The sequence below is a fragment of the Rhipicephalus sanguineus genome, chromosome 3 (genome assembly GCF_013339695.2).
Source record: "Rhipicephalus sanguineus isolate Rsan-2018 chromosome 3, BIME_Rsan_1.4, whole genome shotgun sequence".
NCBI classification, from domain to species: Eukaryota; Metazoa; Arthropoda; class Arachnida; order Ixodida; family Ixodidae; genus Rhipicephalus; species Rhipicephalus sanguineus.
In genome coordinates this window covers 213301245-213325653 of record NC_051178.1, presented here as the reverse complement: position 1 = coordinate 213325653, position 24409 = coordinate 213301245, and the positions used below count along the sequence as shown (strand labels likewise).

General features: G+C 49.4%; 1 protein-coding gene across 1 annotated transcript in view; it reads left to right on the top strand.

Annotated features, from left to right (window-relative positions):
• LOC119386298 (uncharacterized) overlaps positions 1–24409 on the top strand; it is a 76909-nt gene that overhangs the window by 17056 nt on the left and 35444 nt on the right. The window contains exon 7 of the mRNA XM_037653625.2: positions 3030–3165. Coding sequence (XP_037509553.2) covers positions 3030–3165 — 136 coding nt within the window. The remainder of the gene's footprint in view (positions 1–3029; positions 3166–24409) is intronic.

The window sequence follows — 24409 nt, the reverse complement described above, 5'->3', positions numbered from 1 at the left end:
AAGAAATCAGCACAGTTTTTTTTTTCGATCCCATTTGAGATAGGCGATAAAATGGCTGGGACATTTGGCGTGGAGTGACTCAATAGCATTTATGATTAATTTGTCGGGATCTTTACCACACACAAAAAAAAACACTCATGTCATCAGCGCATATGCGTCGTAAAATGCGTTGGTATGAATATTGACAATATAATAAATATATGAATTAAGCAAGGTTTCAGTGTACCTCCTGACGCAAGGCACAGCGTTTGTGACGTGTGCACATTAATGTGTGGGATGCGGAGTCGTGAAGGACGGATCCCAACATAAAACAAAATGATGTTTATTAACGTAGTAGCAGCAGCAGGGCAAGCATGCCGATGCTGCGCTTCGAAAGGTTAGAGAAACAAAACATGAAACCAAGCTTGGTAGCTTGGGTTATATAGCCAGCAGTGGTGACGTAAGCCTCCGGTGAAACTGTGTGGCGCTGTCTTTTATCGGAAGCGTGGTGTAGCATGCATCCGTGTCACGCCGGCCCAGATAGTGACGAGGCGGAGGCTGCGCCGGTTTGTGCGCACTGTGTCGCCACATCACCCCCCCCCCCCCCCCCCCCCCCCGCTGAGTGCAGAGCCCTCAGGGTCTGTAGGAATCTAGGAGGCGTACCAGACGTCCAGAGCGTGTCGTGAAAGGAGCGGGCTGCGACGTCGGCGGCTGTGGATAGACGCCTGTGGGTGGAGTGGCGCTGCCCGGATCGTTCGCAGCGAAGTACGCGGGCTTGAGTCGGTCCTGTCCTGGTCGGTAACACGGAGTGGCGAACGGGTGCTCAATTTTTTCCTGGGGGTCGGGGCTGAGAGTGGCGTAGAGGACGTGTGTAGAAACCTAGTGGCTTTTGCGAGCTGTTCCGCTGAGGGGCGGCGCTGCGGAGAGACGCTTCAGGAGGGCCGAGTGGATCCGCGAAAGAGAGGTCGCACCGGGCGCGCTCGTCGACGAAGGCGGGACCGTCGTGGCCACCAGTACCGGGGAGGGTGCCGGCGCACTCATGGATGACAGGGTGCTGCCGTGAGGGTGCAGTACGACGCTGCCATCGTGCGCTAGAAAAACCTGTATGCGCTGCTGGGGAGTCACTGCCGGAGTCTGTGGAACCTTGCTCACCACAATCTGCACGCTCTCTGTGACTGGTGCGGGCGCGACGGGCACAGAGGACACCATACTGCCGCTCGTCGAGATGAGGGGCGCCGACAGGGTGCCATGATGGTGGTGGTCCTGCGCCAGTATCTGCGGCTGGGTGAACGTCGGTATCTACGACAGGGACTGGTGCTTGTCTGTCTGGAACGCACCCAGCGTGGGCTGGGCCAGCATGGTCTGCACGTGCAGCATGGCCTGTAGCTGTTGTAGTGTCAGGGGCTGTCCCGGGACTATGGCAAACGAGGGGGGCGGCATCCTGCGCGGCGGCGCCAGAATGATGTTGGGCCTTGGCCCCAGATTCTGCGGGATGACCAGGGTTGGGGTGCCAGGTGTGGCCTCGTGCTGGTCCGTCCGGAGAGACTGGGACCGGGTGGTCGCGGTCGGTGCGGGCGTCGTCATGTTTGCGCTGCCGCTCGACAGCTTCGGCAGGATCGGCGGTCGGGACAGTATGATGTTCGAAGCCAACCAGCGTGGTCGGGACAGTCTGAGGTGGCTCGGTTAGGGTGACATCCGTGGTGCCAGCGAAAACGTGACAGGCAGCGCTGGTTTGGGTGTCGCACACAGGATCAGTAGGTGCTGATGCCGTCACGGGTGCCGGGGGCTCGTCTGCCGTCGCGGGTGCCGGGGGCGCGGCTGCTGCGGCGGGTGCCGGGGGCGCGGCTGCTGCGGCGGGTGCGGGCGCGGCTGCTGCGGCGGGTGCGGGCACGGCTGCTGCGGCGGGTGCGGGCACGGTTGCTGCCGGTTGCGGTGGGGCTAGCACGAACCCTCGAAGTTGGTCGTATGCCTGCGGCCCAAGAGGAGGCACAACGCGTCGCAGAGCCGGAGGAAGCATAGCTACCGTGATGGCGTACTTGTCCTGCTGCGAGACGATGTTACGCAGGGAGAAACCAGCCTCCATCTTGATGAGCCAGATGGCTGGACACTGCGGCCAGAATTCGGGAAACTCCGGCGGCAGCAAGATGCAGTGCGCCGTGGTTTCATCCGGTCGCAGCGCCATCGTGATAGGCGTGTCAGAGGTCGGTTGACTCGGCGTGAAGATCCCGTGGAATCTTCTGGAAGGTCATTCCAAGGTCCGGGTAATGGCGCTGCGGTTTGTTCGTTTTCCGGGTCACCAGATGTGGGATGCGGAGTCGTGAAGGACGGATCCCAACATAAAACAAAATGATGTTTATTAACGTAGTAGCAGCAGCAGGGCAAGCATGCCGATGCTGCGCTTCGAAAGGTTAGAGAAACAAAACATGAAACCAAGCTTGGTAGCTTGGGTTATATAGCCAGCAGTGGTGACGTAAGCCTCCGGTGAAACTGTGTGGCGCTGTCTTTTATCGGAAGCGTGGTGTAGCATGCATCCGTGTCACGCCGGCCCAGATAGTGACGAGGCGGAGGCTGCGCCGGTTTGTGCGCACTGTGTCGCCACAAATGTTAAAACATACTGACATTGATACAACAAATAAAAACTCACGAGTCCAAAAGCATTTTCTCGGATCCCGTAGCTTTGAAGATAGGCAACAAGCATTTCATGGTTTAAGCTGTCAAAGGTTTTCTCAAAGTTAATAAACAGGGCTAATACTAATTGTTTTTCCTCCAGATTTCTAAGTAATACTTCCTTTTGTGCAAACAGTGCCACTTCAGTCTACCCGTTTTTTTCTGAGACCATGTTGGAATGGCGTTAAAATATTGTGCTGCTCAATGACATAGGAAAGATGAGTTAAAATGATCATTATATTATTTCTTCATGTGTTAGGGTACTACGTTTTAGGTTAGGTGTTACGGTTTTAGTTAATATAGGCATTCATGGTGTTTGCTAAATATATTTAATTCATAAACTCTAGAAAGTGTACATAACCCAAATGTGGTCCTTATTGCAGTGGCATTTCAACAGCACCATTTCATGGCCTGCAAGTGAGAGTCACAGCAGCTATCAAACACACTGAGGAACTAATTCTCATGCACCACCTCAAGTGGCTTACAAGCTGCATAGCCCCAAGCACCAACACTGCATTAGTAAGTACACGTGTTATTGCATATTACAAGAGCTGTTCAAAAAGTAAGGGCCGTTCGGTCCCAAAAAATAAATATTCCTTAGTGAAAGTTTTTATTGGCGGGATTAGTTTACTACAAAAATACTTCACTTTCCTACATATTCACTGTTAAAGGAGTACTGACATGAATTTTAATAAAATTTTTCGGGTTGTGGCTCTAAATGAAAGCACGGGTGTCGAGAACCGTAAAAAGAGTGTCGTGGTGCCTGGGGATGCATTGCATATATTTTTAATACCGCTTCTTTCAACCAGCAGTTTCGGTTTCGAGAGGGCGGCTTCATAGTGACGTGTCAAGTCGGCCCGTGACGTCACAGGCAGACTGCAACCCACGAAATATGCACCTGCTGTCCTTTGATGTCAGTCGAACGTGGTTCGTGATGAGTGAACTGTCGTCCAGTGCCTCCGACAGCGATTTCTGTGATTTAGGCTGCATGCAGAACCTAGATTTCGCAAACCAAGTGAGCTGACTTGAAACGTCATAGGGCTCTCCATGCGGTGAAGCTGCCTTGCAGATGCTGGGAGATGAAAACTTTAAAATCAAACTTAAATATTTATACGTGTTTCCCGGATGCGGTGTGGGGTGAGCGTTAACACTACATGCCAAGGAAACCAAAAACGTCCGTTTTGCTGCACTTCAAAATCGTGTCAGTACTCCTTTAAAGGGACGCTGAAACGGTTTTTTTTTTTTTTTTGAAGAATTGTCAGCGTTTAGGCAAGATCATCCCTAAATCATTCGCAGCAGAAATTAAGCGACTCACCGTGTACCAAGGCCACTACAGACAATTATATACATAACTTGCAAGTGACGTCAGTTCCTGTCTTCCGTCCGCCATCACCGAGCACATATGTCTCAGTGACCGCGCTGTGTTTACGTTCGTGCGCGGATCGTTCGGCGTAGTGCGTGTGTTTTGATTGTTTGCCTTGCGCTTACGACGAACGAGAATCGTTCAGGACATTATGCAGCCTGCAGTGTCGTCAGTGGTGTCGCACGTAATGGTTGAAACAAAAAAGCACGAGTCACCTACAGCAGCGCTCTTCGCCGCCTGCATTTTGCGGCGCTCAAACTACACAGATTTCGTCGCTGATTGCTGCATAAAACCATGACCCAGTAACATGTTTGGCGCCCACTCGCGGTTCGTTTCACCGAAGAGCTAAGAGGGCCTCCCGGAAAGCAAGGCGCGATCGCTGTGTTCAATTCAGTGCTTCATGTTTCGACATAAATTGACCTCGCGCATAACACCGTGGCGATACACTCGGCAAAAAGGTGAGGAGACTCGGAAGCATAACTTGCCTGTTATGAAGTGACACCCGCACACAGGAACGTTGTGCAACGACTGAGGTCTTTCCTGTTTACGTGCGCATAAGCCATGTGCTCCGCTTCTCGGACAGCTCTTTCGTGCGGTTGCACGGGCTTGTGATCACGTTTGGCAAACTGTACGTCCCCACGTCTGGTCTGTTTTTTAATATTGATTTACACTTCTCGTGCAGCAGCCAAATAATGCACAAATCGCCGTTGCGCAGCGTTGACGGGAATTGCGAGAGCCGTACAGCTTGAGTCGGTGTCGTCTGCTGCCATGTGCTCGGTAATGGCGGCGCATGCCGCAAAACCGTATCCCAGAGTTCCGCGGCGTGACGTAGTTGCAAGTTATGTATATATATCATCCTTCTCACCCTGCCTTGCACCCTCAACTCACAGACATGCTGGCATCGCCGGTGATCGCAGCGCTGTCATAAGCGCACTCGGCGGTTTGAGCTTCGCCCAGTCATGGCCTCCGATATTGCGCGCCGACAGGTTGCGCGTAATCTCGGAGGCCCAGTGTGCCCGGCAGCACGCCGCTCGCGGAGTAGTTAATATTTGCTCCGACAGGTGCCGCCACACTACCAGTCAATCTTAATTTAGTGACAACCTAGGAGGTGACAACCTGCAAAAGCATGCGGACAAACAAAAAGACTTCGAGAACGATCACCGATAAGCGTAAACCCTGGCAATGTGGTTGTGTCTTCAGGGGGTGAAGTTACAGCCGCAGACATGTGGATCGTGGCGTTGAACGGATAGCGAGAGCGCGACGCTCATTGCAGCGACGAGCTGAAAGGGGTACTGACACAAAATTTCGCCGCCGAGATAGCCTGCTGGATCGATTCCCGTGTACGTGCGTGTACCATCTGCAAAATATCGGCAGCGAATAAAGCTTGGAAGGTATTTTATATGAATTTTGAAGTTCGCGAGCGCGATCCAGCATTATAGGCCGCACCTAGTGCATTGACACCCTCGGAGGTGACCCGAGGTGACCCCCCTACTTCCCCTACGTAACCGTTGCAGCCGGTACAAGTTACGATGACGTCGTAGCCGCCATTTCTGTTTTGACGCGCTTCCCGACGAATCGCTCCTCGCCAGCGGGTCAAACATGAAGTGATTCGCCACGTCGAAAATTCCTTCGATCCCCGCCGCAAGGAAATCGTCGCGCACGACGATGAGCCCGACGACGACAGACCGCGCGGAAATGCGTCACTGTTCTGTGTGCTCACGTGACCGAGCGTTTTACTCGCTAGGTGGTGATAGTTGCACCCGGCGGCGGTTGACGTGGAAGTCAGAGGTGCAATCAGGAATGGATGTAAATCAAAGGACGGTGGGCCGCCTCGCGCTGGGCGCTCACGGGAAGACGACAAATGAGGCGGTAAAGGGTGATATGGGATGGACAGGCTTTGAAGTGAGGGAAGCGCAGAGCAAAATGAGATTCGAAGAGAGGCTGAGGAAAATGAAGGAGAGTAGATGGGCAGAGAAGGTTTTCAGGTATTTGTATAGAAAAAGCGTTGACACGCAGTGGAGAAAAAGAACTAGGAGGCTCACCAGTAAATATACGGCTGGCAGTGCGGGCGATATGGCAACAAGGAGCATTAAGCGGAAGGTCAGAGAGGCGGAGAGGACTTATTGAATGACAGCGATGGAAAAGAAGCCGGCTCTGAGTAACTACCGAAAAGGAAAAAAACGAAATAAGGAGGGAAAGGTTTTATGATAATTCAAGGGGAAGCGCTTTACTGTTTGAAGCAAGGTCGGGCTGCCTTAGAACGCGTAGTTATAAAGCGAGATTTAGTAACGAAGAAGAACAATGTACATGCTGCGGGGGAACTAAGGAAACGATGGAACATGTACTGATTGAATGTGGCGATATTCACCCAGGTATACGTGTGGGCACGAGTCTACATGAAGCCTTGGGTTTTAGGGACAACAATGGAAAGCTGAACACGTCCGCGATAGAAATAAGTAAGAGACGGTTAGAGTATTGGTGGCAGAAAAGTAGAGATAAAGAACAAAAATAAATAATGGGGGAAAAATAAGGTCATTCTGCCTTAAGAGGCAGAGAGATGGACCGTGAATTTATATTTTTTGGTATAATAACATAGATTTAATCAATGTAGATAAGGTATTAGGCCAACATGAAACAAGGAAGTTTTTTTTTTTTTTTTTTTTTTTTCTTCGAGCCTGGTGGCAGACATGTCACCGCCCCGTTTTAAAGGGGACGCTCATAGCATCCATCCATCCATCGGCTTGCCGTTTTTGGAGTTCTGTCAAACCGAAACTGAGGCTGTGTCGGTAATGAGGAGCTTGTAGTTAATTATCTGTCGCGCGCTGCAGCAAACGATGTGCCGTGTTATGACTAACAGGCGCCCAGCAACACATTGCAGCAAAAAGACGCGGGGCGAAAATTTTTGTGTCAGGACTCCTTGAAGGGATTCCGCTCGCCAGACGCCTCACAAACATTGCACGATGTCGCAGCTGCAAGTCACCAATTGCTAGATATGTGGTACACAGCACGGCTAGGGCAATTCATTTTGTCCAAGAAAAGAAACCTCGAGATAAACACTGTCGCTCAGCTCACGTCAACACGGAGCACATTGTAACACAGCGCAGACGACGCTCGTTGCCCACAGTAGGTTGACGTGGACTGGACATATCCAATCAGATCCAGCCGCCTGCGTGACGTCGCGCTTCCAGTGCAACACGCACTGGAAGTGGGCGGGGATCACAGCTGAGCCGCTGTGATCGGTAGCGATTCGCAGCTTTAAAGCCTTGTAATAAATTACACAGTTTGCTCTACTGGCCCAATGTGTTCGTACAAAATCGTCAAAACCGTTTCAGGGTCCCTTTAACTTTTAAGCACTTTTCATACCGCTGCACCAGTTTCTTTAGCCCCCCCCCCCTGCATAGAAGTTCGCCGCCTGGGAATTCTTTGCTGTTTGAGTTGGTCGGTAAGCATTTTTGGTACCCACCTTCCACACTCTTTGTGATATCCAAGCTTTTCAGTTACAGTCGTGCAAATTGTAGGGCGGCCGAAAAGAGAAATTGATCCGACAGACGACTAACTGTCAGTCGTCGATCTAATCGCAATTCCTGGTCCGCTTGTTGAACAGTTTCATTGGTCTGGATTCTGGCCCTTCCACTCCGCTCTTCGTCGTGCACATTTGTGTGGCCATTTGTGAAGTCTTGACACCATTTAATTACCTTTACTTCACTCATCACTTCATGCTCATAAACAAGGCACAACTCTGCATAAATTTGAGAAGCTTATATGATTTTGCAAGCAAAAATTGAATTACAGCTCACTTCACAACAGGTGCGAGCAACAATTTTCGCAGACATTGCTGTTTGCCTTCCCCGACAATTAAGCGGACGACTACTGAGTCAGAACAATAACTTCAGTACCTTCGCAAAGAATTAACAGATGGCGCTGCACAAATAAATCTTCATTCTGATTTGTAAATATTTATATATTAGCAAACGGCCCTTACTTTTCGAACAGCCCTCGTAATCGCAATTCCAGGTCCACTTGTTGAACAGTTTCATTGGTCTGGATTTCGGCCCTTTTCCACTTCGCTCTTCGTCGTGCATATTTGTGTTGCCATTTGTGAAGTCTCGACACCATTTTAAATGCGAAGCATTTCTCAGCGAAATAAATAAATAAATAAATAAATAAATAAATCCATCCATTCATCCATCTATCCATCCATCCATCCATCCATCTCCCTCCATCCGTCCGTCCGTCCGTCCGTCCATCCATCCATCCATCCATCCATCCATCCATCCATCCATCATCCATCCATCCATCCGTCCGTCCGTCCGTCCGTCCGTCCGTCCATCCATCCATCCATCCATCCATCCATCCATCCATCCATCCATCCATCCATCCATCCATCCATCCATCCATCTAGCCGCCTACGTATGGGCGCTCTCCTGGTCGCCTCCATAACTTGTAGTATACCAAAATTGGCATAGCAGGGGATCAGTGTATGGCCAGCGCCTCCTCTATTTTTCTGTGCCTGGGCGAAGGAGCGGAGCGCAATGGGATTGATTGATTGATTGATTGATTGATTGATTGATTGATTGATTGATTGATTGATTGATTGATTGATTGATTAAAACTTTATTAGAATATATACAAAGTGCTCTCGCTTGTTGGCTTCAGCACCATGGTGTAAATAAAAATGGGAAAGAAAAGAGAGAGAAAAAAGGATAAAAAGGTGATTTTCTTAAAGGAGTCCTGACACAAAAATTATCGCCCCGCGTTTTTTTGCTGCAATGTGTTGCTGGGGGCCTGTTAGTCATAACACGGCACATCGTTTGCTGCAGCGCGCGATAGATAATTAATTACAAGCTCCTCATTACTGACACAGCCTCAGTTTCGGTTTGACAGAGCTCCAAAAACGACAAGCCGCCGGGTGCAACTATCACCACCTAGCGAGTGAAACGCTCGGTCAAGTGAGCACACAGAACAGTGACGCATTTCCGCGCGGTCTGTCGTCGTCGGGCTCATCGTCGTCTGATGGTGACGATTTTCTTGCGGCGGGGATGGAAGGAATTCTCGACGTGGCGAATCACTTCAGGTTTGACCCGCTGGCGAGGAGCGATTTGTCGGGAAGCGCGTCAAAACAGAAATGGCGGCTACGACGTCATCGTAACTTGTACCGGCTGCAACGGTTACGTAGTGGAAGTAGGGGGGTCACCTCGGGTCACCTCCGAGGGTGTCAATGCACCAGGTGCTGCCTATAATGCTGGATCGCGCTCGCGAACTTCAAAAATCATATAAAATACCTTCCAAGCTTTATTCGCTGTCGATATTTTGCAGATGGTACACCCACGTACACGGGAATCGATCCAGCAGGCTATCTCGGCCGCAAAATTTTGTGTCAGTACCCCTTTAAACTGGTGAGCTTGTTGTGCTTGTTATTGCTGGGCAGGGATCGAATGGCCGTCTTGCGCAAGTCATTGCACCATATATTCAGCCTGGCTCTGATGAGTGGATCTTCGAGTATCCAGTGGGTGGTTTCCTCCATGTCTTGCTGTAGGTGGGGCAACGTACGTTGGGCTCTTTTTATGCCTTAACTTTCGCCGGCGCTGGACTTTTGCTCGGTAGTTGGCTTCATCGGTGTCGTCTTGGATTAACGTTGCGGACTGCTCCGAGCTGGCATCCCCGAGTTGTTCCTTGCTTTGATGCATGGCTCGGTGATGAACTAGCTCGTTCCCCGGTATATTGGTGTGTCCAGGAATCCAATGAATCCTTACCCGGATGGATCGTTCTAGAAGTTTGGCGGCATAGTTGAGGATGTGCCTGGCGTATTCTGGTAGTTTACTTCGAGTTTGGAGCGTTCGAATCATTTGCTGCGAGTCTGTGAAGATGTGAATAGCTTTTGGCGATGATTCTGTTTCAGTGTAGTGGGCTAGAGCTGCCGAAATAGCGTGCCCTTCGGCTGCTTCGGGTAGCAAGCAAGAATGCGTAATAGAGAATGAAGATGCTCCTGTTCTCAGGTTCAAAAATGCCTCAGTGTTGGACCCTTCTAGAGTGCACGAGGCATCCGTGTAGATTATTTCTTCTTCGTCGATATAGTTTTTATAGGTACTCAATATGCCGCTGAGCGTAGTAATCCCTTCTCTGTTTGTCCGAGGCTTGGTTCTTATGTTTCGGAAGCGGCCGATTGTCTGTCACGGTAACATCTTCCCATGGTGGAACGGTGGGTAGAATTTGAGGTAGGTCTTCGTTGCTTAGGCCTAGTTCGCTTCTGATGGCTCTCCCCGCACGGGTTAGCTTGAGGCGCTCATTTTGGGCTTGCAGTGCTGGCTCAACGTAGTCGCCTATTGGAAGAAGCAGACCTGCTCCGTACAGGTCTTCGAGCTTGGCGTACTTCGGTAGCCCTGTGGCGATACGAATGCATGTTATGTTGATGCATTCAATTATGTCAAGCTGGGTCGGCGTCATTGGCAGGAAGGGTAGCCCATATAGGAACCTTGAGTGGACCAGCGCTTGTGCGAGCCTTTTAATTTGACCTTCGGATAGGCCCGAGGCACTGCTTGTCAGCTTTCGCAGCACTCTTATTGTCTGTTTCGCCGTGTACAGCGCTTTTTCTACCCATTGCGTAGACCTTGCATTTTGTTGGTATATTATACCTAGAAGCTTAATGTGCTCTTTGCGTTGTATGCTCGTGTTTCGAACAGCAAGTTGGATTTTATCTCGAATGAATTGCTGCTTTTTGTGGTTTGTACCAGTTGCATTCCCAGTTGCAAATTTTCACCTGGGGTGGGTTTGAGATTCAAACTCGGTCTTTTCTGGTGAAACCTGGAGACCTTGTCTGTCAAGGAAATTGGTGATAACACCTATTGCTTTTTGGAGGTGCTGTTGTTGCGTAGAGGTGTCTCGCGCGTTAGACCATATTGTAACATCGTCTGCATAGATTACCGCCGAGATGGACTGGAGTTCACTTAAAGGAGCACTGACACAAAAATTTTGCATTTTGTTTTTTTGTTGCAATAGGTAGCTTATGATCCACTTATCACGGCTGCAAACCTCGTTTGCACGAGTGCGCGACGGTTATTTATTTAGAGACGTTTTTAGAGCGCCCAGTCGCAGTTTCGGTTTCAAAGAGCACCGAGCTAGGCAGCTACTTCCGGAGGACGGGTAACCACAGCTGGCCACGTGAGCACGCAAAATTGTGACGCAGGCGGCGCGCGAACGTGAGTGCGGTGGCCGAACCAGGTCAAGTGGCGCCAGCTATGGAGGATTAGAAACAACTAACAAACGCGTAGTCTATGTCCTCTGAGCATTCGGAAGCGCCCATCTCGACTCGCTAAGCTTACAGCATCGATTATTTGACTATGGCTCTCAAAAACGGCGCCGAATCAGGACGAATACATTGCTGTCGAAGCTTAAGGACATGAATCTAAAGCAAATGGAAGCATCAGTTCGGAACTTACACGTTACAGAGCGCACGGCGGCCACTTGATAGATTCGAAGTGGACGACAACCGCTTTTGGCAGTGCTGCCATGTTTTTCGGGGACTAGTTTTTCGGAGGCGCGAATGCCTCGCCGGCGAAGCTTGCCGTGCAAGTTGGACAGCTCTCGCGCGTGCGGCGACGGCCGACGTTCTGCGGCACCGTGCCGTTGCGGCAGGCTTGCCGCTAGCGTGAGCGGGCCATAACATCTGCCAACGGGCACGACGAGCGAACAGCGAAAGAGAACACAACTAACACACGCAAAGCCGCAGGCACGGAGGAAGAAATGGCAGGTAGCACGGCACAAGCGCAAAGGCACAACCAGCCACCAGCCAGGTTTCACCAGGTGGAGCCGTACACTCATTATCTCTAAAGTCCCTCTATCTTTCACTAAAATCCCTCTATCTCGCAATATGCACGAGAGCGAGCGGCGCGTCGTCTGCTATCGCTGCTCCTTGGACCCCTCGAGAGGGCGCGCGTGTAGTTGTCGCTACCTTTATAAATATAGGGACCTTAATTATCTCGCCTTCGAAATTTTGTGTCAGTGCTCCTTTAAAAGATAGGCAAGTGGACGCACTGTTATGTTGAACAGCGTTGGGGAGATGACAGCCCCTTGCGGAACTCCGATTTTGTTTGAATATGGTTCAATGGTAAATGAGCCTATTTTTATAGAAAAGGTCCTGTTCTGCAGAAAACTTCGAACGTAATTGTACAGCCTTCTGACAGCTCTCGTAGTATAGTTTCATGGGGCACCGAGTCGAAGGCCTTCTTTACGTCAATGCCTACAATAGTGCTCTGCCAATACGGTGAGGGGTCCTTTAGTACATCCACATTTAGGCGCCGGAGTGTGTCCTGCGTAGATAGGTGGGGTCTGAAGCCAGTTTGGGTCTAACGATAGTGTTCCCCGTTTTCCAACATCCATGTGAGGCGTGTTTTTACCATTCGCTCCATCACCTTGCCGATTACTGAAGTTAATGAAATGAGACGGAGGTTACTGTCACTTGTAGGAGGTTTGTTTGGCTTAGGGAGTGGTATAACACTGGAATGTTTCCACTCCGTAGGAATTTTGCCATCTTCCCATGAATGATTGATGATGGCAAGAACGGGGATTAGTTGGTTTTCTGTAAGTTGCTGTAATTGTTTATACGTGATCATATCGGGACCCGGAGCTGTTTTACTATTTGACTCCTTTAGTGCTGTCATAAGTTCTTGGATTGTGAAAGGAGCATCCATTACGTCGTTGCTTTGCTTTTCTTCTGGCCATTTTGGATATTTCGGATCCCTTGCCGGCTGTGGAAAAAATGTGTTGGCACAGGTATCGGCGGTGGCTTGCTCTGATGAGTGGGAAGCCAAGCATAGGTTTTCAGCGGCTGTTCGAGTTTTGCCCCGGCCTTTGATTATTTATCCGACCGTGTAGCTGGTTGCAGCAATCCTGCCATTGCTGCCTACGTAACTTGCACGCGTACTTTGATGCTTGTCTCGTGAGATCCTTAAGCTTCAGACGATTACGAGCTGATTTTTCTGTCCTGTATGCATGTAAAGCAGCTATGTATGCCTCCAATAAGTTAAGGAGGTGCTTGTCGGGCGCAGGCTTTCGAGGTACTTTCTTGTAGGTTTTGCTTGCCTTCCGTGTCGCTTTTCGTTGTCCCAGTCAATGAATGAACCCTCCTTTGCCTGAGAAAAAATCCTGCCCCAGGCAATCACAACTGGTAAGTGGTCACTGCCAATATTGTCGGGCCATGTGTCCCAGTGCGTACCTTGTGGTAGGTGCCTAACCCACGTGGGGTCCGGCGATGTATTATTCTGCTTCGCGCCACCAATCCTTGTGTACTGGTCTGGCGTGTTAAGAAGAGTAAAGCCGGCGTCTTCCAAAGCTTCCTTGAGTTGCTTCCCTTTGGGAGAATCTTTTGAGTATCCCCAGAAGACGCTAGGCGCGTTAAAGTCTCCCAGAATTAAAGCTGGAGCTTTAGTGTCCATTTTTCTGAGGGGAATTTTCGCATTACTTGATTTTGGAGAACTGTAGCAGTTCAATATTTCATATGTTATGCCCTCGATTTCGGTGCGTGTCTGAATGCACGAGAATTAATCTGAAGATAGCGGATTGTGGACGGCAGGAAGGTTCTTTTTCGTGTACGTAACCCAATTGACCTGATGAAACGCCAGCATATCCTGGTATGTGGCAATACTTGCCCGGCTCCTGTACGCAAATAATATCGGGGGTTTTTTCGAGGGAATTTATTATGTAAAGGATGTCATTGACTTTGTTGAGAAGGCTTCACGCGTTCCACTGGACTATCAGAGGCATGATTCTGAATCTTTGTTTTCTTGTTGATCTACAATGGCAGCTGGCCTACTGCGTTTGTTACCTGTAAACGACGCTTTTGGTTTGAGTGTCTGAATAATGTGCTGCATGTGTTGTAGCTGTGCAGCGAACTGTTCGAAGCGACGTTCGTACTGCTCATACTCGGGGGGGGGGGGGGGGGGGCGTTGTCTTTGACTCAAGGTTAGAGCGTCTCTAGCAGCGTTTTGTTCTTTTAGTTGGATATTAACCGTTTTAAGTTCATCAATAGTTTTCTGCTGGTCACTGATGATTTGCAGATATTTCTTCTGGGTGTTTCGTAGTTCCGCGAGTTCTTGCAGAACGCTTGGATGCGTCTGCGGTGCAGGCGAAGCGTTATGTTGAGACGGCGCGTTATGCACCCTAGCTGCATATGTGGCGGTGGACGCTTGCTGCGTCGGAGGCTGTGTTGCCGACTGCGTGCGCGTCTGCGGCGTGAGTGTTTGGTGGTCGCTCTCGAGAGACGGAAAGTTTTGTTCCTGCGACTGCTGCGCTTTCTGGGTCATTTTGCCTGATGCGTTGCGGTGCGGTGATGAGTAGGGCGCTGCTGGCTTGTACGGTTTGTTCACTCGTTTACGAAGAGCAGTAGTAGCTGCTGCTACATTTGGACATTCGGGAGAACGCGAGTCATGGGGTCCACTACAGTGTATGCATTTCGGCGTACAGGTAAAATCCTCTGCATGTTTTGTATGGCATCTTGTGCAAATTTCTGGGTCTCTTTTCGGGGCTGTGCAGACGTCAGCTCTGTGGCCTATGCCTAAGCAGTTCATGCATGAGGTTATCTTTGGTCTGTACTTGTGCACAAGGAAACGCACTGATTCAAAAGCCACGTATTCTGGCAGGTTTGTGCCGTTGAACGTGATTAGTGCTGTGTTAGACATGCCGAGGGGCCGTGCCGACACGATTTCGTGGGTCGAACTTGTCAGGCCTTGCATTAACTGCTCTTCAGTTAGACCCTTGATTCGGTGAATGGCACCCCTTATGCGCCCTTCACGGAGAGCAACATATGTATTAAACTGCACAATTTGGTCGTCAATGATCAGGTGCTCCAGGTTGAGCAGCAAATGTGTAGCTTGCTCTGTGTAGCAATCAACCACTGCTTGGTTAGACTTGGTGAGGAGCCTGTATTGAATGTCCGGCCCCTTAATTCGAGGAAGCGCTAGACGGAGTCTATACGCAAACTGGTACGGTGGAATTTGGGTGATGTTAAATGCTTTAGGCCTCGGCATTATGGTCTCAAATAAGGTCTGCGGCTGTCGGGTGGTTGGTGGCTTGGGTCGTGGCTTGGGTCGCGGCAGTTTTCGGTTCTGGACTACGGTCCAGCTTTCCTGGTCTTCCATAGCTATATCACGGACGCTGGCTGTATGCTCGGGTAGTGCATGACGCTCAGCAAAAAGATGCGGGCTTACTTGGTTTCCCGTGGCAGCGGGGTTGTTTGCTGGCGCGTCGCTCAGCAGCGCTGGCCGGGATGGTCCTTGGATGGTAAGGTCTGCTGGCTGGCTGTTAGAAGCTTCATCCAGTTGGTCGAGGGGTTGGAATCTTGACGGGGCGATCATCTTCTCTCCTCGGTGGGCTCCCCTACAAGGGGAGCCAGCACGGTGACGAGCGGAGCGAGAGCGTGACAACCTCCCAGCTCCTCGGTCGAAAAGCGTCTCCCGAGCGCAATGGGAACCGACCGTTGGCGTTAGGGCGGCGTTTATATGTAGATGTAGATGTAGATCCTGTTCTGCTGGCTCACACCCACTCAGGGGGATTGGCCAAGAATCGGGTAGCTTAAAAAAATTATTTAAGATCTAGTGATGAGAATAATTTTCTATTTTGTTTAACAAAAATATTTTTTTACAAGTTAATTTTGTGAGAATAATAATTAAAAACAAAGGCCATAAAAAAGGTGGGTGTAATTAATTTTCATCAAATAGGAAATACATATATATATATATAAACGAATCTTGCTGTTTGCTTCTGGCTAACTATGGAACTTTTGAACTGTGGTTATGGGCGGCGTTTAGCCGCCGGGCGCCGCCACCGTAGTAGACAAGCTCTCGCGTCGTCGCTCGCGGAAACTAATGCCGTGCTGCATTCGAAGCTGCTGTATGGTTCAGTTTTCGGCTGTATTCGCGTTGTTTAAAGTATAATGAAAACTTATAAACTGGAATAATGAAGCACTTGTCGTTCTGGGCAACCAGCCAATTTCGAAGGCATGTGTCTTTCGCGGCTATTTGATCGAGACGCTCGCGCGTCGTCTGCTAGCCCGATACCAGAGAACGCATGCCAGTGATGCGCGGAAAATTGTTTTGTGACCGTTACGTTCGCTTGACTGAGAGTCGGTTTTTGACTGTATAAAGTCGATTTTCGAAAGCAGCATTTGCCAAGAGCTAATACTGAAAGCTTGGGCGCTTAAAGTTCCCCGATGCGTGCTAGAGTCTACTGGTGTAGCACACTACACGCAAGCCTGGAGTTCATACGTTAAATAGCATGAAATGTCACTAGACTGTTTTAGGGATATACGCGATCACCCGTTCCCTCCGTAAAGATTTTGAGAATTACATTTGTTGCCACCGGGAGAAGCAACAGCTGGTGCCAGGAAAAGAACTATGCCAAGTGATTCCACCATTTTAGAGCTTAAACCAGTTAAATCGTGGTGGTACGAAAAACAAACACAAACAGCTACATAGTGCCGCGCGCTTCCTGCAACACTGACCGATGTGTGTGAACAGACGCTGTCCAAGTCTAAAGTCGTAGTGCCGGCTCTCAACTTGAGCCAATGTGAAAGGCATGAAAAATGGCGCGGCCTGTTGTCAGTTGCTTGAGCTTGTCTTTGTAGTTGTCGACGGATTGTTGTAGCCTCATTCTCTGGCTCCTCAGCTCTCTTTCTTTTCTCTTCCATTTGGCCCTTTCGGTAGTGAGCAAAGTAGAGGCCGAATGGCTGTCGACCTGGGCGCTTTTGTCGCATGGAGCAGCCTGCTCAGCCTCGCGCACTCATTTATTGTGACACTGTACATAATGATTGTCAGTTGTTTCGCCGGTAGAGCATGTGGTGTCCATGGGCTCCGATTCTTCAGCTTCGGGACCTAATGTCAGCGCTGCATGCACATGGCGGCGATCGCGAGGCAGCGTTGCTACTAGTACCACATGCATTCGTTGACTGTTCGGACGCAACATAGGGATACTTGCCATGCTTGGTTCAGTTGTTACCTTGGACTGCAAACGTGAATGGTATGTTAGTCTGCAAATAGTGACGCTACTGCATCCTTCTTAAACCACCGCTTCTTATATTCTATGAAATCTTCAGGTCGTAAACGACGGCTGCATATTCTAGTATTGTTTGAAGGTGTATTAGGAGACCAATTATCCCACATAATTACTTCGAGCCACCTCTCCCGAACGCCAGCGACAGCTGGAATTTCCTGGAACGACAGCCGCATAGTGTATTAAGGCAAAAGCCTTATAGATACCTCATCAAACGTGAAAATTGACCGTCGGCGGCGTCAACGCGAGTGATGCAAGAAATAATTACGTGATGACATCATATGACGTCACAGATCATAAAATTTTGTGACATTATCGTGACGTCACACAACGTGACGTCGTCATATTACATCTTCGCTTGGTCAAAATGGGCCGATCACGGAGGCAGTGCATGCTTCCGCTCATCTGCAGAAAACTTGCACTGCCTCCGATCCTTGAGGCTGTAATAAAACCACGTTAGGCGCAGATATATCTCGAAGGAAGGCAAGGAATGTCAATATATTTACTGGAAGGAAAAGAAGGTGACTTTCGCCTTTCAGTCGTCTTAGATGAATCCATACGGGACCCTGTGAGATTTTTTTTCTTTATCAGTAAAGGGAAATAAAAAAATACAATCGTGATTTCTTTCAGTTCCATTTGCAGAATGGAACTCAACAGTATGACATGCTAAGGCATTGACGAGGTTGCAATAGCCTGAAATAGAAAATAAAACGCGAAAACTATCAAACTCGAGCGCAAGTATCGAGCCGGCAGCACGGCCTGACAGACTACCTGCTGAATACGTACAGCGGGGATGGAAAGACACGCGAACATGCGGCATATGTATTCTTTGCTGTTTCGTATCTATTTTCAAGTGGGTATAGCCTGGATGATTGATGAAAAGAGACGTCATCCATGACACAATAAAAGACCATCTAGCATCTTTTTATTGCCACCACGGTTAGAGCGTGATGAAAACAGCGCGCCGCTATGTTCGCGTTTCTTTCCACCCCCCTGTACCAGTGAAAGCCTGCAAGAAGCACAAATGCAATTAAACTCGGATGCAAACACGAATTCGTAAGCTTCGCGATACGCGCGGCCGTTCAGCGCCAGCTTCCCGTGGATGGATGGATGGATGCTATGAGCGTCCCCTTTGTAACGGGGCGGTGACATGTCTGCCACCAGGCTCGAAGAAAAAAAAAAAAAGAGAGAGAGAAAAAAAAAGCTTCCTTGTTTTATGTTGGCCTAATACCTTATTTACATTGATTAAATCTATGTTATTATACCAAAAAATATAAATTCACGGTTTATCTCTCTGCCTCTTAAGGCAGAATGACCTTATTTTTCCCCCATTATTTATTTTTGTTCTTTATCTATACTTTTCTGCCACCAATACTCTAACCGTCTCTTACTTATTTCTATCGCGGACGTGTGCAGCTTTCCATTGTTGTCCCTAAAACCCAAGGCTTCAAGTAGACTCGTGCCCACACGTATACCTGGGTGAATATCGCCACATTCAATCAGTACATGTTCCATCGTTTCCTTAGTTCCCCCGCAGCATGTACATTGTTCTTCTTCGTTACTGAATCTCGCTTTATAACTACGCGTTCTAAGGCAGCCCGACCTTGCTTCAAACAGTAAAGCGCTTCCCCTTGAATTATCATAAAACCTTTCCCTCCTTATTTCGTTTTTTTTCCTTTCGGTAGTTACTTAGAGCCGGCTTCTTTTCCATAGCTGCCATCCAATAAGTCCTCTCCGCCTCTCTGACCTTCCGCTTAATGCTCCTTGTTGCCATATCGCCCGCACTGCTAGCCGTATATTTACTGATGAGCCTCCTAGTTCTTTTTCTCCACTGCGTGTCAACGCTTTTTCTATACAAATACCTGAAAACCTTCTCTGCCCATCTATTGTTCTTCATTTTCCTCGGCCTCTCTTCGAATCTCATTTTGCTCTGAGCTTCCCTCACTTCAAAGCCTGTCCATCCCATATCACCCTTTACAGCCTCATTTGTCGTCTTCCCGTGAGCGCCCAACGCGAGGCGGCCCACCGTCCTTTGATTTACATCCATTCCTGATTGTACCTCTGACTTCATGCACACTACTGAGTTCCCAAATGTAAGCCCCGGGACCATCACACCCTTCCACAGCCCTCGAAGCACCTCACCTATTGTATCCCCATAAAGCTCTGTGCTTCATAATTGCAGCATTCCTCTTTCCCTTTGCTACCGATGCTTTCTCTTGTGCCTCCATATATCTATCCCCCTCATTTACCCATACTCCGAGGTACTTGTACTCGCTTACCCTCGGTATTTTTTGGCCCTGTATAAAGACCGCATGGTCCTCGTGATCATTGAATACCATCAATCCACATTTTGTTGCACTAAATCCTAGTCCTAGAGCCTCACATTCCCTTCCGCATATATCTGCCAGTCGCTGTATATCATCTTGACTATTCTACTTGCACAGCGCCACCACGCGGCAGCGGCGAGCGGACGCGGAGCGCGCGCGCGACGGCCCGAGGAGAGTGTTCGCCCAGGCACTGAAAAATAGAGGAGGCGCTGGTATGGCGAACACGATTCACTGGTCTTGACATGGATAACGCAAAATACCTGTCGCGTACGTCATGAAACCCTTTCTCTCAGTCACACGTGTGGTACATATCCGCATATCAGAGTTCATGTTATGCGGGTATGTGCCTCAGGTGATAACATAGTCTCAGTCAACGCAGTAACCGCGAACATACACACTGACACGGAAAGAAAGTGATAATAATAGTGATTGCTGGGGTTCTACGTCCCAAAAAACCACGATATGATTATGAGAGACGCTATAGCGAAGGGCTCCGGAAATTTTGACCATCTGGTATACGTGCACCGAGATCGCACAGTACACGGGCATCTAGCATTTTGCCTCCATCGAAATGCGACCGCCGCGGCCGGGATTGAACCCGCGACATTCGGGTCAGACAGGACACCCCTGGATGACGCTCAACTACCATCTCCTCGTCCACGTGGTCAGCAACGTGGACTACGTGGATTACAACAAAAAAGCGGGGTGAATGCCCTACGATAAATCTGCCGACCGAGAGAAACAGGCCTCATTACCGGTGACATCAGCATTGACTTATCAAGACTGAACAACGCCTGGATCCTTATACTGCGTGAAAGACGGCTTGGGTGTGGACAGGGTATCAAAAGACCTCGCTGCCACGTCCAGGACAGGAGGCATCATAGATCATTTCATCGTAAGAGGAATCCAGGATTTCCGTCAGCTGCACTATACCTCGCACTTCACTACACTTAGACCCCTCGCAGCCGCGATCACGAACGGATCTGATAACAAGTCCGGTCCAGCTGCTGGTGCTCACTGATCACGGTGATGATGACCTTGTTCAAGAACTGTCAAGAACCCCTCATACACATTCACAGAGGTTCGTGAAACGTGCGTGCGTTCTCCGTCATAACTGTAACGCAACTGTATCAACTGGAACTGTTGCGCCTGCGCGTGCCACTCGGCTGCGTACCACATATCTAGGGAAACTTTCCTGAATGAAGCTTAGTTGCGAGTAACGCCTGTCCTGTGCATCTGTGTTCCTTTGTCCTGTCCGGATTGGCGCTATCCAGTATTGAAGAATATAACTATATCAGCTTACCGCGTCTGGTGTTGGTAACACTCATGTTGCTGTTGGCATCGTTACGCAACTGTAAACAACTGGTCGTATAATACATGTGACTTTTCAACATATGAGTGTGCAGGCAACACTTTCACATTTCTCTAGCGTCATTCCATAACGTTTCGCTCAATGTGGAAAATTGTGCCACAGTCACCATCCCGCGCCTGCCGCATAACATCGATTCCCACGGTACGTGGGATCTGCCGAATTTTTCTGACCTTTCCTTCACTCATCACTTTAGGCCCATAAACAAGGCACAACTTCCCATAAATTTGAGAAGCTGGTGATCCTTTTGTATACAAAAATCAAATTACAGCTCGCACTTCACAACAGGCAGGAGCAACGAATTTCGCAGACATTGTTGTTTGCATTCTCCGGCAGGCACACGACTGCTGCGCCAGAACAATAACTTCAGTACCTTCGCGAAGAATTAACAGATTGCGCTGCACAAATAAATCTTTATTCTGACGTGTATATACAGTTAAACCTGCTTGTAACGAACCTCCATACAACGAATTCCTCGATATTAGGAAGTTTTTCTATTCGCCGCCGTTACTCCATAGAAGCGCATGTATTTGCGACCTCTGTGTAACAAAGTGGCAGCGGGAGACACCCTTGATATAACGAATTTTCGCCGCCGACAACCTAGGAATTTTGCCCCGAATTTTGTCATTTTAGCACGAGCAGAAGCCGCATGCATCTTCCGCGGTTGCCCCGACGACGACGGAGCGCGAAGCGGCGGCGTCGCGCGTCGCGCATGGCGCGCTCGAAGCCCCGGCCACTGCGAGGCGAGCGAGGCTCGTTTGTTCGTGTGGGTGTGCGCGAGGCGGGCAGGCAAAGCCTGCGCTCCTCGAGCCGGCTTTCTTGCCGCCGCGGGCGTGTGCGTGCCCTCTCCCTCCTTTCAAACCTCATATATATCCGGCCGCTCGCGAGTGCCATATCACGCTAACCGCGCCGGCATTCTTAAAAAATCACAGCATATCCACGGAGTGAATGATGATGAGTGGGCGAAGCTGCGGAGGTTCATCGGTAAACCGTGAATCTTCCGTGAATTCTGCCCAGTACATCATCACCGACGTGAGATCGGGCGCGTTTATACTAAAGGTTCGATGAGAGTTATGACGACTTGCAGCTCACTTTAATTTTACATGTACGCTGTGAATTTTCATTGTTTAGAAAACAATTGCTTTAGAAAACATCTGGCGTCTTTAGTTAAGCAGCTGGCGTCTTTTCGTTTTGCTTTAGAAACATCTGGCGTTCTTTCGTTTTGCTTTTAGAAAACATCTGGCGTCTTTCGTTGGCTTATTTCATCAATCAACGGCGTTTTGAACAAAATTTTGTTGTTTAATCACGCACAGGAGAAATCTCACCAGGCACTACCTTGGAGGTAAACAATGGCTGCTAATGGGAATGAGAGACAGAAGAAGTCGGCTTTCAGCTAACACTTACACTTCTACTTCTACTAACGTTTCCTACTGGAACATGCCAATGGCTGCTAATGGGGAATGAGAGACAGAAGAATTCGGCTTTTAGTTAACGCGCACGCTGCGAATTTTTTATTGTTCAACAACGCACAGGAAAAATCTCCCACCGGCACCGCCTTGGAGGTCAAGATCTCGTACTAGCGTTACGACTGGTTACGCACTACGACTACGAGGGACGAACGGGTGCCGCTTTAAGGAGCTTCGCCCCTAAAAAAAAAAGTTTTTTTTGCGCTGGCAGCGCCACTTTTCGATTGTTGCAGTAGTCTCTGAAAAAATTCTTACTTCGTGTCGTTACGCTTCGAGTTCGCGCCGCATATGTGGGGCCGTGCTGCAGATGGATTTCGCTCTTCGTTTTCGACGCCGTGCGCGCGTGCGTGGTTTCACTGCGCGTGTAGCATGTACCATGCATGTAGCAACCGCTGACGACGTGCAGTTTTTGCGATCCTTTTTAGATGCGAAGCAGCTTAAGGCGGGGGCTTTGTCCATCCCTCCCGCGGCGTCCACACCCCTACTGCGCATGCGCGTCCCCTCCCTCTCTCTCCTACGCTCCCCCCCTCTCGCGCGCCTCATTCTCTCCTGCGCAACGGCGCGATGAGCGCCAGCGTCCCGCTGCTTCGCATCCACACATGGTTCCCTTTAGCGGGACATGGTGTAATTTTTTTTAAAATGCCGACAACTGTGTCACTATCGAGAAGATGTCAGATCACTGATCTCCACTAGGAGGATCGAGCTGGATGGCGCATCGAGCACGCGGGCGTGAAGCCATCGGAAGCCGCCGTTTTTGTACCGGAAGAGAGCTTTTTTCTTCTTTTTTAAAGAAATACCTGCCTGTAGCGCAGTAAACTGTACGAATCGACCGGAAAAGTCGTCAGGGAAGACATTTCACCTGTAAGTACCTCAAAGTTGCATTACTTTTTACGCATTTTGTACGTTACAGCACTCCGCTATATTCAGACGGTGTCGGCACCAAAACGTTGGTCGGCACAAACGGTCGGCACGGCGTCTGTCATCTTTCGTGTAGCGTTCGTCGGCATCTAAAGTTAGGCGTAATCGCAGAGTTTGAAAAAATAAAAAAGAAAAACGATCATAACAACAGCAGCCACCCGAGAATATTTGAATTGCGAGACTTAGACGGACAGAAGACGCCAGCTTCCGGGACAAACAGGGGATCTTCCGGTGGCTTCACAAGCGCCTGCCTCGCAGAACGGGGATGCGCCGTCCAGCCTTTTCATAGAGTTTCTTACAATAATACCTAGAGGGGAATCTGGCGCTAGTGTCTACGCGGGCTTATCAAGGGGCTTTACGCGGGCTCCTTGAGCGGCGCTTCAACCACCATAGGAATGAACAAGGAGGTTAAAATAAAATTTGATGGAGTGGAGGAGGCGCCCCTCAGCTGAAGCCGCGTGCCGCCATCTTGCCATAGGCAGAAATCGCGCCAACGCGTGCTGCAGCGGCCGCATAGATGTTCTAGCTGTTTTCTGGCGTGGTGGCGTCCGGACGTTGTTGGATACATTGTGCGTTGCGTACGGCTGTATAAGTCGAGCGAAAAGGTACTCTGGGATGAAGTTTCAGTTGTAAGCAGAACATTTCGAGCTCGATGAAAACTTCTCTATATGCCGGTACATATGCTGACAGCCCGCAATCTGTCTCTAATTTCACATCTGACGGCCATTCCTTTTTCCTAACCGGTTTCGTAAGGACTCAAATGATCGAAGCACGTCGGGGCAGGCTGTTCGACGGGAAGTCTGGAAGCCAAGAGATTGCGATCGCATATGTTAGAGGCACTTCTCGCCAAATTGTTTCGACCGGACTAGGCTGCGACCTGGGAGTTCTTCGACTAGCTGTGCTTGACGCATTTGTAAAACACTTGCAAAACCCAGTGATACACATTCTTGTGCTTGTTGATACCACTGGTGCGGAGCGCGAATAGGAAAATAACGCACCGCTTGCTATTCATTGAAATTATATAAATAGGCGAGATTTCGTTATCGGTTGCCCTGTTCGTGCTATAAAAAGGGTAGCTCGCAACTACGAGGTTAAGTAACGTTATTTGGGCAATATACAAGGACCTGTTTTTTCTTACATTCGTGCATTATTTCGTTATATTTGAATTTGCTTTATGCAGTGCAGCGATCGAGTAAAACCAGCAGGTCTGAACTGTGCAGTGCTCTTTCCAGCTGCAAATAAAGCGACCTAACCGATCGCCCGGTACTCCGGCCGTTAG